This window comes from Crassostrea angulata, chromosome 10, assembly GCF_025612915.1.
Source record: "Crassostrea angulata isolate pt1a10 chromosome 10, ASM2561291v2, whole genome shotgun sequence".
NCBI classification, from domain to species: domain Eukaryota; kingdom Metazoa; phylum Mollusca; class Bivalvia; order Ostreida; family Ostreidae; genus Magallana; species Magallana angulata.
The window spans coordinates 13,464,290-13,478,841 of NC_069120.1; the positions used below are offsets into that span (position 1 = coordinate 13,464,290).

General features: G+C 33.2%; 1 protein-coding gene across 1 annotated transcript; it reads left to right on the forward strand.

The window, feature by feature from the left end:
• The first annotated feature begins 365 nt into the window (after positions 1–365).
• LOC128168170 (uncharacterized) lies at positions 366–14,552 on the forward strand. The gene is made up of 12 exons (XM_052834299.1): positions 366–631; positions 3,754–3,872; positions 4,340–4,459; positions 4,743–4,829; positions 6,332–6,395; positions 6,930–6,992; positions 7,141–7,181; positions 10,700–10,786; positions 10,951–11,036; positions 11,281–11,350; positions 11,447–11,486; positions 13,550–14,552. The coding sequence occupies exons 1-12, from the start codon at positions 409–411 to the stop codon at positions 13,576–13,578; spliced, it is 1,029 nt and encodes a 342-aa protein (XP_052690259.1). The 5' UTR covers positions 366–408; the 3' UTR covers positions 13,579–14,552.

Consider the following 14,552-nt stretch of genomic DNA (forward strand, 5'->3'; position numbering starts at 1 on the left):
GTTTACAGTGTGATCAATGATTTTTATTTATCTGGATTGGTCTAAATTTTAGCATTGTAATTTAATTTTATTTTAAGTACATGTAATTAATAACATGATAAACATGATAACATGGCTGCTAAAATTTAAGTGTTTTTCATTACTTTGGAGAAGGATTTTATCTACTTTCAGTTTCGATCTACATGTAGCTCAAGACAAAAGCATAACTTAGATAATAAAGAGTGTGAAATAATTTCGATGAAATTATCTCGATAACAAAATAGTTTGTTTGTTTATTGTGTGGTAATGTGTTGGTTTTTTTTTTAATGATAAACAAGCAAGTTCATTTGCGTATTCAGAGGTGATTAGTAATACCCCGATGCGCGCGCACTGATATTTCCTTCGTGAGAACCATCAACTTCCTATTCAATGCAACGTGTAGACCGGTTCAGACGAATAACTCAGGTCTTCTTGCAAAAAAATATATTCCAACAGTTGCAACAAAAGCAGCCTGTGATATTTCCGACAGCAGCCACATTTCGTAAACTAGCTTCAAACGAGAGACTGTTCAGCAGTTCTTCACAGGTCAAAATGTCATACGGAATAGTTGAAAGAGGATGCCCAAATTCTTTGGAATATAGAGTATTTTTCAGTGAGTTTGAAATCATTTCTTTGGTATACTCTGTGATTTTAGGACTAAACAATAATAAATAACACGTCGAAGCCTGTTACCGTATTACTCGCTGAACTGTCGACAGCACTTGTGATTTACGTTACCCTTTTAAAATATTTTATATTTTGCATTAATGACAATTTGGGTGGAATCTTGGGGTGGGGGGGGTGTAATGTAAATCAAGACTTTGTATTTCATCTGCTTCTCTTCCCTACGTTATTATTAACTTTAAATTTTTTATTTATATATTAGGGTAGCCTAGGTGAAAATAACTTCTGTGATATTTTCATGATACATTTTGATTGTTTTATATAATCATCATGATTAAGGTTCCCTGACTATAGACACACCCAGAACAGAAAAATCAATGATATGTTTTAACAAGAGTAGAGATAAAAGTGCATGTCCTGGTTCAATCCTTCACAACTTCTGATAACAGGTGACTCAAGTTTCAGTTTATATATATAGGGATTCTTGGAAATTTCTAACTTTGTGAAGATTATGTATATTTCTTCTTTTACTTTATGAAAGTGACAGATTGCCAAAAGTGACAATTAATCAAAAGACATTTCAAATCAAATATCTCAGTTTTTCTTTTCCTTTATGAGTTTAAAACATTGATGTATCAGTTCTTGTAATGTTCAGTTGCTGTTGAATTTTGGCTAGTGCTTTGTCACAATTGAGCCCTTACCCCTTGAGACATTTATTCCCAAGTCATCTGTAAACATTGGTCCAGTGGGATAACAATGAGTTTCAGTTGTCCTGTTCAATTCAAACATGTTGTTAAAAGCCCAAAGTGACCATTGATAAAAAAATATTCCTATAGTCCATTCTTGTATATCTTGATCAGTTAATTAAAAGAACTTAGGGTTATAAAGGATAAAAACATCAATATAATTACCAGCCCCTTAGTTGATTAGTTACATCCAAGCTGTCAAATATTACAGAAAAGGTATATTTCAACTCCTTGTCATTATCTGCAATACACTCCAGGCACTTGTACTTGTGACATGTAATGATGACAGCTTCTCAATATAAATCGTACTTTTTTTTTTTATCTATTTCAATAATATAACCACAAAACCATGTACCAGTAAGCTTAAATGTATGTTATGAACATGTTAAGTGCAATATTTACCCGTATATATTGGTTAGACATGTTGAATGAATTTTAAGGTCGTACAACTGTTGTACATTACCATTCATGTATATGTATAATTAGGTAAATGTTGGACATTGAAGTTGTAGATATTTGGAAGTATGTTAATTTTACCAATACCTTTGACAAGTTGAAACAACTGAATGCCCAGTTAGCTGCCAATGTATGTCACTCAACATTATTTGAAAACTTTACCTTGTCATGAATTGAAAACTCTAACGCATGCACAAAAATTTGGTTTGTACTCAGTTTTTGAAACTGATGCCAGAATCCTCCAGTGAGTTTGCCTTATGGTATTCTCAAGTGTTATTTGGCATATGTTGATTCTATGCATCGAAGAGTGACAGTGGATTTATTCAACCTTTCATGACCTTGATAAAATGTATCCATTAGCAATCATTACTTTTTTCACTCTGAAGTTTAAAATTGATAACCAAGAATCTTAACTGCATTTAAAATGCGACAGTAAGGAAGAAGAATAATCTCAAAAATGCTTTTAGAAACAAATATTTAAAAAATATTGTGATCTTTTTGGGGGGCTTATATAGAAGTTGTAACCTCACTTACTTGATCACCCGTAAAATAAAATTCTGATTTGGATTGACTTTAAATATTTCGAGTTTGGATACAAAACATTCATATTTTTATTATATTATAATCCTGATATTTTTATTCAAACTTTATTTTGACAAGAATGTCTATATCATAAGCTTTACATATTTTAGTAAAGTTACAATCCCTCAAGAGGCAGGTTGTTTTGATTGTCTGTATGAATTCATATTATGCACTGTTCTGGTGACATTTTCATAATTGCACATTACTCTGTTCAGGAGCTAGTGTGCAGTTTATTGGTCCTTCGATAGTATATGAACCAGTATAATTTTACTCTTACAAACCATGATGTTGAAATAAATCTCGATCCATATGCCTTGGACAATCTTTACTATTTTATGCCTATGAAATATTGAAATTGTAGAACAGTGCATGTACATTTTGTATGACAATGTTTTAACCTGTTTAAAATAATTCTACAGAATATACATACTGAAATTGTCCCAGTGTATACTGACTGGTTTAGGAGTTTGTTTCAATGTAATGTAAACCAGTATCAGTGACAGACCAAATGTAACAGTATTGTTCAGTGTCTGCTTGCCTTGTCACAATATACCCCCTCTCCTTTACAAAAGTTAGAGGGTAAGCAGCATGTATATCCCAAGACTATTAACTAATTTTAGAACTGCCCATATTATACTCAATTACTGACTGTTATTTCTGTACAGTGGCCACGTAACAGTGTAAAAAGATATGGGAACACAAAATGTTTTGAGTTGAACAAGGAATATAAACACTACTTTTTTCAGTCAGTAAATAAACTCCGAGAACTATAGTGCCATATAAGGCAGTTTATTTCTTTTGATGTGCTGTGTTATTGATCAAGTTTCACATAGCTCCTCTAATGCAAAGATGTACCCGGTAGTAAATTTCATAGATCTTTTATAAGGAACTAAAGAACATCTCTTTTTTATGTTCTGTAAATCAAATCTGAGTAATACATGTATTGGGCTTCATTTTTTACTTTCTTTCCTTTTATCTATAATTGCATGTGTGTCTATCCTTCCATCTGTCTCTAATTAGATCAGTAGCATCAATGTACATGTTATTCATAGAGGTTAAAATTGCTTCCATTTGACATTCAGCAAAGTAATTTCACAAACATATTTTATTTTGATGTTGTGAGTTTTACATTCAGAACAAGGTGAACAACTGTGTGATTTTTGTATGTGTGTAAGTATTTATGAAGTAGAATAAATTTGTAAATTGCTTATCATTTTGGCTATGATGATGATAATAAGAGTATTAACTGCAAAAAAATGTTCATGTAGCATTGAACCAATTGTTTTTTTTAACCACAAGCCATAGTAATCTCCTTTTTATATCTTAGGTGGCCCCAATGGAAACACTGTGTCCCCCTTCCATGACATCCCCCTGTTTGCCAACACAGAGAAGACGGTGATGAATATGGTGGTAGAAATTCCACGCTGGACAAACAGCAAGATGGAGGTACTAGGCCTCTGTCCATATCTTCATTGCCATGTTTACTTGTCTTGGCTATTTTGTACATCAAATGTGTTGAAAAGCTGTATTTTATTATGACTTTTCAACTTAAATTTTAAGAAATCTTGAAATGATAAAAGAAGTAATGAAAAATTATTGATAGTGATTTGATACTGTGGTTTAATTAATATTTGTTGAATACCATCTTCAAGGATTACTTTTTTGAGTTGATCCATGAATTTCAATGTTTATTGAAGTGCAGTATCTTACAACGTAATGTATTCATAGGACCATTTTTAATATTCTCGAAACTTTGATATTCCTTATATCCATGAAAATTGGAACAACAGTATGTAAAATGACTTATCACTGATTTTTTAACTTGAAGTTTACAATCTAGATTGAATTCTGATGATGTGTTCATGAGGATGTATTGATTTCTGTTATGTATTTTACTGCTTTTGTACTTCTAGATTTGCAAAGAGGAGAAAATGAACCCCATCAAGCAGGATGTTAAGAAAGGTGCCTTAAGATATGTGAAAAATGTCTTTCCTCATCACGGATACATCTGGAATTATGGCGCTCTTCCCCAGGTATAAATGCAGGAAGTTTGATGTCACCATACCTTGTTAACATAATAAAGAGTTATGAGCTGTTTTTCTCACTTATAACTTGATAACTGGCATTAAAATTTTGTCTGACCATTGGAAATACCTGAGTTCAGCAATTTAAAAAAGTAAAATTTGAAGAAGAAATATGTGACCATATCCCTTTAAATTTAGCCTTTAACATTAGGGGAAGCATATAGGTATATTTATTTATACCTAAATGTTAGGAGATATTTGATTTATGATTGATATTGATTTCTTTACATAGACATGGGAGGACCCTAAACATGAAACACCAGAGACCAAAACACTAGGAGACAACGACCCTTTAGATGTGTGTGAGATAGGTCAAAAGGTGAGGCAGTATGGTCATTGAGATAGGTCAGTTTGTGAGTCAATACGGTCATTGAGATAGGTTAGATAGTGAGTTATAATGTTCAGTAAGATAGAACAGATAATGAGTTACTACCGTCAGTGAGAGAGGTCAAAGGGTGAAGCAATATGGTCAGTGAGATAGGTCAGATAGTGAGTTACTATGGTTAGTGAGATAGGTCAGATAATGAGTTACTATGGTTAGTGAGATAGGTCAGATTGTGAGTTACTATGGTTAGTGAGAAAGGACAGATGGTTATTATCTATAGTTAGTGAGATAGCACAGATGGTTAGTTCCTATAGTCAGTGAGATAGCACAGATAGTGAGTTACTATGGTCAGTGAGATAGGTCAGATAGTGAGTTACTATTGTCAATGAGATAGTTCAGATAGTGAGTTACTATGGTTAGTGAGATAGGTCAGATTGTGAGTTACTATGGTTAGTGAGATAGGACAGATGGTTATTACCTATAGTTAGTGAGATAGCACAGATGGTTAGTTCCTATAGTCAGTGAGATAGTACAGATAGTGAGTTACTATGGTCAGTGAGATAGGTCAGATAGTGAGTTACTATGGTCAGTGAGATATGTCAGATAGTGAGTTACTACAGTCAGTGAGATAGTTAGATAGTGAGTTACTATTGTCAGTGAGATAGTTAGATAGTGAGTTACTATGGTCAGTGAGATAGTTAGATAGTGAGTTACTATGGTCAGTGAGATATGTCAGATAGTGAGTTACTACAGTCAGTGAGATAGTTAGATAGTGAGTTACTATTGTCAGCGAGATAGTTAGATAGTGAGTTACTATGGTCAGTGAGATAGTTAGATAGTGAGTTACTATGGTCAGTGAGATGGGACAGATGGTTAGTTCCTATAGTCAGTGAGATAGTTAGATAGTGAGTTACTATTGTCAGTGAGATAGTTAGATAGTGAGTTACTATGGTCAGTGAGATAGTTAGATAGTGAGTTACTATGGTCAGTGAGATATGTCAGATAGTGAGTTACTACAGTCAGTGAGATAGTTAGATAGTGAGTTACTATTGTTAGTTAGATAGTGAGTTACTATGGTCAGTGAGATAGTTAGATAGTGAGTTACAATGGTCAGTGAGATGGGACAGATGGTTAGTTCCTATAGTCAGTGAGATAGTTAGATAGTGAGTTACTATTGTCAGTGAGATAGTTAGATAGTGAGTTACTATGGTCAGTGAGATAGTTAGATAGTGAGTTACTATGGTCAGTGAGATGGGACAGATGGTTAGTTCCTATAGTCAGTGAGATAGTACAGATAGTAACTCAAAATGGTCAGTGAAGTATGTTAAAGGAAGTGAGACATTTTCTTTAGGTAAGCAGAAAGTGATTCAGTTTTGTCTTTGAAATTGGTTAAAGGTCATAAAAATCCTCTGAAATAAGTTTGTTTAACATTGAATTTGATGTCAATGGAGAATATTTTAGAAAAGGGTTATCAGTAATTGAATTATTTTTTTCAGGTGCACAAGAGAGGGGCAGTGATTCAAGTTAAAGTCCTGGGGGTTATGTGCCTGATCGATGAAGGTAGTTATTGCAGATGATTACACTGATTTGAAGTCTCAAACTCAATATTCTGATAACAATTTTTAGTTTTCAGATCCCCTGTGTATTTTATAGATTCTGAAATATGATTTTTATCCATCGAGTTCTGAATTTACTTTTTACTGCCTTCCCACTAAGGCTGTGGGGGGAGAGATATACATAGACTTGTAACTTGTTAAATAAATATAATGAGAGAAACTAGACAGATGTATGCCTCCAACATAAAAAGAGGGAGAATTTTTTTTTATTTAGTCAATTCCAGAAACCAGATTTGTGTCCCCAAACTTCTTTGTTGTACATGTATAATGAGTGATGGGAAAGGGAAAAGTGTTTATTATTACAATTTACCAGTAAACAAAGCTCTTCAAATGCTGCAAATTGGATGAACTTATTGTGCACCTTTTGTTATGCCAAAACCAGAGACAAAATAATGATATCTATTTAAGTGTATTTCCATGTGTATAATCACTGTTATTTGAATATACATGTACCAGGTATATGCGTTCTGTTGTACAGGTGAAACAGACTGGAAGGTGTTAGCCATAGATGTCACAGACCCACTGGCCAGCGACCTCAATGGTACTGTGTTTATACTTGGTTTAATTATGTTCCTTAAAAATTATACAGTCTACTGCTGTATGTACTAATTACTTGAACATCAGTGCATTTGATTGAAAACATTTTCAAAATTTTGTGCTTTAGAAAAGGTATTGATTTCCAATTTTAGATATAGAAGATGTTGAAAAGCATATGCCAGGATTTCTCAAGGTAAGAGCAATATTACTTGTATTAGAAAGACACCCTTATCATGATTTACCGGTATGTCTCCTTTAAAACTGAGTGCGTGTTCATACTTGTGAACCTCCAGTAATAAAATAAATGTTTGGTCACTGCTTAACATTCAGGTATAAAATGGTGGGTCATAATGGCTATGTCACTTTTAGCTCACCTGAACTGAAAGCTCAAGTGAGCTCTTCTAATCAAAATTTGTCCATTGTCTGTCGTTGTTGGCATTGTCGTTTTGATTTGAACATATTTTATTATGCAAATATACATTTACATAAATGGATTAGGCAGCAGGCAGTGCCTATGTAAGCCTTCTCCATCTTTAAAAATCTTCTTTTTAAAAACTATTTGGCCAGAAAAGCTTAAACTTGTGTGGAGGCATCCTCAGGTAGTGTAAATTCAAGTGTGCTAAATCATAGTCCCTGGGGATAGGGTGGGACCGCAATGGCAGGATGAATTATTACATAGGAATATATAGGGAAAAAAAGAACAAAAATATTCTGGGAAAGTTTTCAGTCCAAAAAGCAGTAACTTCTGTGAAAGCACAGGTTGTGCAGATTAAAGTTTGATGAAACCATGATTCCCTAGAGAAAAATGGGGCCACAAAATGGGGGGGGGGTGTATATAGGAATAGAGAAAAATCTTCTTACAGGTACTACAACAAAATGAGGCTTGGTGTTAACCCCAAAAAAATAAAATATAAAAATTGGCAGATTAAAAATTTTTTTTTAGCAAGATCTACTGTACTTAGTTGTCAAGATATTTTGATTTTGATTCTTTAATGCAAATTTTATCAGAGTTAAGACTATTGTTGCTCATGTGAGCAATGTGGCCCCTGTGCCTTTTGTTATGAGTAACATACTCGAAAAAAGAGAGAAATAATATCAATCTCAGGATAAGTTAAAGCATTTGACATATAAGATTTAGAAAGGAATTATTCATCATTTAATACTAGTAAGTGTTATATATAATATTAAGTTGCAGTATTATGGTAGTTAATGTAGCTTAAGTATCTGATGTACATGCATTTGCAGCTTTCATTACTCTTGGAGGAAGGCTTGAGTTGAAACAAAAATTTTGCACAACCTGTAAAACTGTGCCTTTACAAATGTTTTGGTTTTTAATTTGAAATGAAGATGACTGCAACTTTAAAAACAACAAAAAAAGCAGTGGATTCTGCTTTACCATTAAGATACTAATCAACTTCCCTCTGTTTGACCTTTACCATGTCATTGTACTGGTATTTGAATTTTGTAAATACTTTTTCCATGTTCCTTTTGTACCATTTCCTGGTTTCGAGAGAAATACCTGGTTAACTGAACTGACTTGGGTCTCAGCTACTGTAACTTGCATGATTAAAGATATAAAACCACCCACCAAACTTTTGAAAATGCAATTACCAATTCCTCAGTACATGACACTTTACTACAAACAATGTACTAAAAATACTTGAATGCTCCTAATTACGCTACTCTAAATTGCTTCAAGTCTGCACTGGAGAGAAAACAGCTCATAAAATCTTGATGATTTTCACAAACAAACTAGAGTTATCTCTCTTGGATCATAATGCTGTAAAGGAGTTTTCACTAGAGATAATGATGAATGGATATTAAGTAAGTTTGTGGATGTGGCCCACAAATTGTTTGACATTTGGCAGGTCTGCTTTGCATTCATCTTTTATTTCCAATTTCTTAATAAAAAGGGCCGTCACACTTTCACCACAGATGGTTCTGTGCAGTCTACTTCCGCTCATTTTCTAAAAGGTAATTCTAATGTTGTTATGTCTCAATCCATTATTTGCCTGCAATATTGAATAAACATACAACAAAATCTCAAGTTTAAGGTAGCTCGCGGGTTTACCGGCTTGTGAGAAAACCTACCTTGAAAATTTTCCATGTGATCCATAGGTTTTATAGTTTTATTTCTGAAATTTATTTAAGATTCGTCTGCGCGGTAATAATGTTATCGTGTTTCAAATACAGTGTCATTAATAAACTCAAGCAACGCCATTTCAATGAAATATATAGTAAAATGCACATTTTAACCGAGAAACGCATTACAAAACTATGCTCCACACTTTTAAACGATTCAGACAAAATTAATCATACTCAACACAAAAACAGAGGAGATAATTATGAATCAATTCATAAAAAAATATCAGTATGTGTTCTCGGCCAATTTTTGGCAAAAAAACTTTAAAGATTTAAAAGATTTCTCAAAACCTTATATTTTCATTACGACGTTAGCCTGACGTCATCATTTCCTTACTTCTTAGAACACCAAATTGAAATGCATTTATTGACAAGACTAGCTGTTTCACACATACATTTTAGAACATGTTAATGCTTATTAGACATTATTGTGAATGTTATTTAAAAATGCAATTAATGTAAGGTTGTAAAGATACAGAAAATTACTATTTTTGTTTTTATGAAACTCTGAGTCAATCAATGCAAAAATAAAATGCCAGGCAACTACTGACATTATAAGTAAGTAATCGAATAAAACAGTTATCTCAAGCCAAAAGAAATTTAAGAATTTAATCGGTAGTACAGATTACGGAAGTTATAATTGTAAAAAAAAGCGAAGTTAATGCATACATTCTATTTTAAAACATTACTTTAAATGGAAGAGTTCTAACGCACACTCATTCTTTATCTTTATAGAACGAAATGTGACAATGTATGAGACATCTTTAAATTTTCAGCACTTGATATTATAAATCTTTGTATGAACAGTCATAAACCGCATATATAAGCTTTTTAAAATATTTTCTGTTATACTTCTAAATATCTCATTTTTCATTTTAAAACAAAATAATGAGTTTACTATGACGGTCAACTCTTTACGTCGATTCCTATTGTGACGTCAGCAAACCCGCGAGCTACGTTAATCTTGAACTGTAATCTCAGATTTCTCTCTCAAAACAAATGTTTAGTGAAAATAATAATGTTTTAGTTTTATCGAATTTTGGAAATGGTGCACATCTACCTGTGTATTTGTTTCCCTTTACTTATAATCTAGTTGAATTTCTAAGCATGTGTTAGCATCCTGCAATTTTCCTTCATTCTTATCCTAGTTCACTGGTATCATGATCATTCCTGTCTTAATCTCTGTTGAAATATTACCAGATTTAATGCTGTACCCTTGTCAAATATTGTCTGACCAATATCTGAGCCCCATGCTCAACATTCATTTTAAATTCCATCCTACGGAAAGATTGGCCATTGATATAATGTTGACAATTTCTGATTTTGTAATGTGGCCAAAAGTGACTGATGTGCCAATCAATTTCAAGTATTGTCCCACCAATAATGAGAACTGTGTGTAAGGGGAATTCTATATGTAACACAGATATCTCTTGATTGGATTTTTTCATGTGATTCTTAAAAAATAGTACCGTAATGTTTAAATTTGATTTGTGTATTTTTATAAACAACATTTGCGATGCTATCACTCAGTGTACAAGTCAGTTTGTATGGAATGTTATTTGATTTCAGGCAACGTATGAATGGTTCAAAATTTATAAGATCCCTGACGGCAAGCCAGAGAATAAATTTGCCTTCAACGGAGAAGCTAAAAACAAGGTAAATCACGGTTAAAAGAAATTCTATCTCAAATATTTCATTGACTGTTCTGATTTTTCTGTCATTGAATTGGTTGTCACTGTTGTATAACATGGTCTTTCCCAAGTGAGATGTACTTACTATCTTTGTTTCCATATGACTGTCTTTATATAAATATTTTTCAGGAATATGCCATGAAAGTGGTAAACGAATGTAATAAACAGTGGCAGCAATTAATTGGGAAAGAGTGTGACAATCATGGAATTGCATGGTGAGTTTGTTCATATTTGTATTTCTAAAACTAAAGTCTGCATGTGTATGTAATTTGTTCTACATGTTAGTACATGCATGTACAAAGCTAAACACACAAATTACTTTAAATATAAGCTAATAAACTTGCAGGGTTTCATCTACATTTATGTCTTTTGTATTTGTAAGAGAAGGTTTCCATTTGGATTTAATTTTAATAATTTGGTGGTACTTCAGTTTAAAAAGTTGACTTGATGTAATTGTAGTGAGAACACATCAGTTGCAAGCAGCCCTTACAAGATTACGCCAGAAGATGGGAAGAAAATTGTTGAAGCTGTGAGTACAAGTCAATGGAAATAAAATACAAAATTTGTTGACAGTTTTTTAAAGATACCTGATATCATATCATCTGATTTTGGCTGTTTATTTCAGCAACCACAGCTAGGATCGGCAAAACCAGTAGCGGACGAGAGTAAGTATATATTTAAACAATAAAATGCTTTCTTTGGTGATTCATTCGGGGTATGAAGGTAGCGACATTGCAGAAAAAATAACGCGGGTTATGTAATTAGGGCCCCGCAAGGATTTGCGGGTGCCCTATAGTAATCACTCTGTCCGTCCGTCCTTCTGTCACTCTTCCGTCCACAAATTTTCTGTTTTTTTCTAATAACTTTTTTCATGGTTGCCCAATCAAGTTCAAATTTGGTGTGGTAGTTCAGTAGGCAGAAATACATATTTTGATGCTAAGTTTGGTTCTCTATGTCTTCTGGTTTGGAGCTGGGTGATGGGGTAGATTCCTTATGAATTGGCAAAGAGAGATAACTGCTGAGAATGTTACCATTGTATACTTGGAAGGCTGTGCAATATTTGTCCTTTGGGATTAATTAACCTTCCACAGGAAGAAAATCCTAAGCTTAATCTTTATCTGTCACATTGAGATTAATTACTGCACTGCCTGTGTCTGCAAATGAAGTTAAGGTCAATTTTGAATGATGTGTAGTATTGTGTACATTCTTTGAAATATGGATTTAAAATACCGGTATATAATATTCATACTCTATTTTGGTTAAAATACAGTACACAATGATTTATGATAATTTTATTGAATTCTAAAATCAAGATATATATTAAGATATCCTTTTTCACTATTCTATTTTGTAATTATTAATTTTATTTTTTTCTGCCTTTATGCTGTTAATTTTAACAGGTAATCAGATTTTTTTTACCACCTTATATATATTGCAGTTCTTTACATCTTATGCCGGGCATTTATTTTTCATCATTGTTAATATAAAGAGGATGGAATTCAAAGTTTTTTTCACTTTTCTATATTAATTGTCATAGCGGGGCCCTTCCTGACTGGTCAGTTTTCTAGTTTTTTCTGCAATGATAGCTACCTTCATAACCCGCATGAATCATTAAAGAATGCATTTTATTGTTTATATTAACATTTTTCTTTTAACTACTTAATAAATTGAGGGTAAAAAGTAAGTAAAATTCACTATTTTACTGTTAATGTACATATTAAGTACGTTAGCTAAAAGAAACAGCCAAATCATCTCCTGTGAGACTTTGAGTCTGACATCATCATGGTTATTTCGTGCAGTCCGTGATTTTTTTTAGGTAGTTGTAGGTCTCGACCAATCGATAAACTGGGCGTGTGAATTTCAGTCCTGTCACTCTCTTGTCCGTTTCAGCCGCTGTAAATTTCGACTAATCGATACACGGGGCGTGTAGATTTCAGTCTGGCTGTTTCTATAGAGCAATGAATTAACTATAAGTTTCCATAAGAAATAGAGGGAATAATACTTGGTACATGTAAATATACTTCTTTGTATGTATATATGAATAAGGGGTGGGAGGATCATAGGATAATACTGGTACAGTCCCTGAAATGTTCTACTTTTTAACTTGACGATAAGTGAATGTGAGCACACGCTGAGCGGAAGATGAGGGCACTCTGAGTAAATGGTGAGTGTATGCTGAACGGAATTTGGTGAGTGCTCTTGAACGGTGAATGGTAAGCAAATGCACAGCACAAACGGAGTACAAACGCAAGCTCAAAGTGAATGGTGAATGCACGGTGAAAGATTAGTGAATACAAGATGAACGATTTATTCGGAGTGCCTCAGGAGTTATCCTTACATTGTGCTTTGTCGGTAATCAGAAAAAAATAACAAATAAACTACACATATATATTGTTATCAGCCTAAATATAATATGACGGAACGATAAGTTAACGATGAACGAATGGTGAGCGCAGGATGAACTCTTGACAAACGGTGAGCACAAGGTGAAAACTTTGTGAATGCACGGTGAGTGCTTTGGGAACAGAGTGGAGCGGAGAGCACAAGTGAACACACCGTGAACGCACAGTGAATGCACGAAAAAAGTGAAAGTAGAACGTTTTAGGGACTGTACTTGGAATTGTTTGACAGATTAAGGTACTCATGGTTATTTTTTTAACATAAGTATAATTAGTTATTAATGCTTGATTATTAATTTTACTTTTTATGCACTCATTCATATTTTCAGTTGACAAATGGCACTACGTCAAGCTTTAACAGCAGCACAACCTTCTGGCCAGAGACCGAAGGGGGTCAACAAAGGGGGGGTAGACTTAGTTGTTAGACATATCACACCACTGTGCTCAACTACAGACTCCTGTCCATCTGTCTAGTATTAACAATCAAGTCCAGGTTCCTTATTGACCTTAATGTTTAATGTTTTACATGTATCTGTTGATTTATTTGAATTTATTATAGGATGTGCTAGATTTATAAACATTCCCTAAATTTCCTGACAATATTGTGATGTTAATTTGTAAGTTGGTTGCTTTTTTATCGTTGCAAATAAGGGTTGAGTGACTTAATAGATACTTTTTTGGATATTAAAATTGTTAAAATGATTTTGATTGTGCTATGTTTACATGTCGTGGAAAATAAACATTGGGGCATAGATATACTTACTGAATTGGTGTGGCATTATATACTGTTTCTGTTATAATGGAGCACAAAGATTTTTTGTCAAAGATTTTAAGAGACCTTTTTTCTGAAAGAACAATTTTCTACCACTGGAGAACCACTGATAAGAGATTTTAACATGCTTTGTATAACATGATATACATGATTTTCTTTTTGTGCATGACAATTTTTTGAAACTTTTTCTTTGTTATATAAATGTTATTTTGGTGTACAATTATTACCGATACATTTATAGATTTATGATTATTGATTCAAACATATAGAATATATTATTGATGATATCTGACCCAGTTAGCTTGAACTATGGGAGGAGACAGTTATTGAAGGTTTTCTGAAATTTTACAGCAGCTAAGCTTTTAGTGGAAGTGATTTGTGTAAGTCTAGAAAGGATTACATGTTTATGTATTACTTCCATGTTACAAACTGTATTTAGAGGGAAAAATAAAAAATGTGAAATGTATCCGAAACTGTGATTGAATTTCGTGCTACAGTTATACACCTGTGCTGTATATGGTAACATAATCAATTTGTTGTGTTATAAAACATCAAGCTAA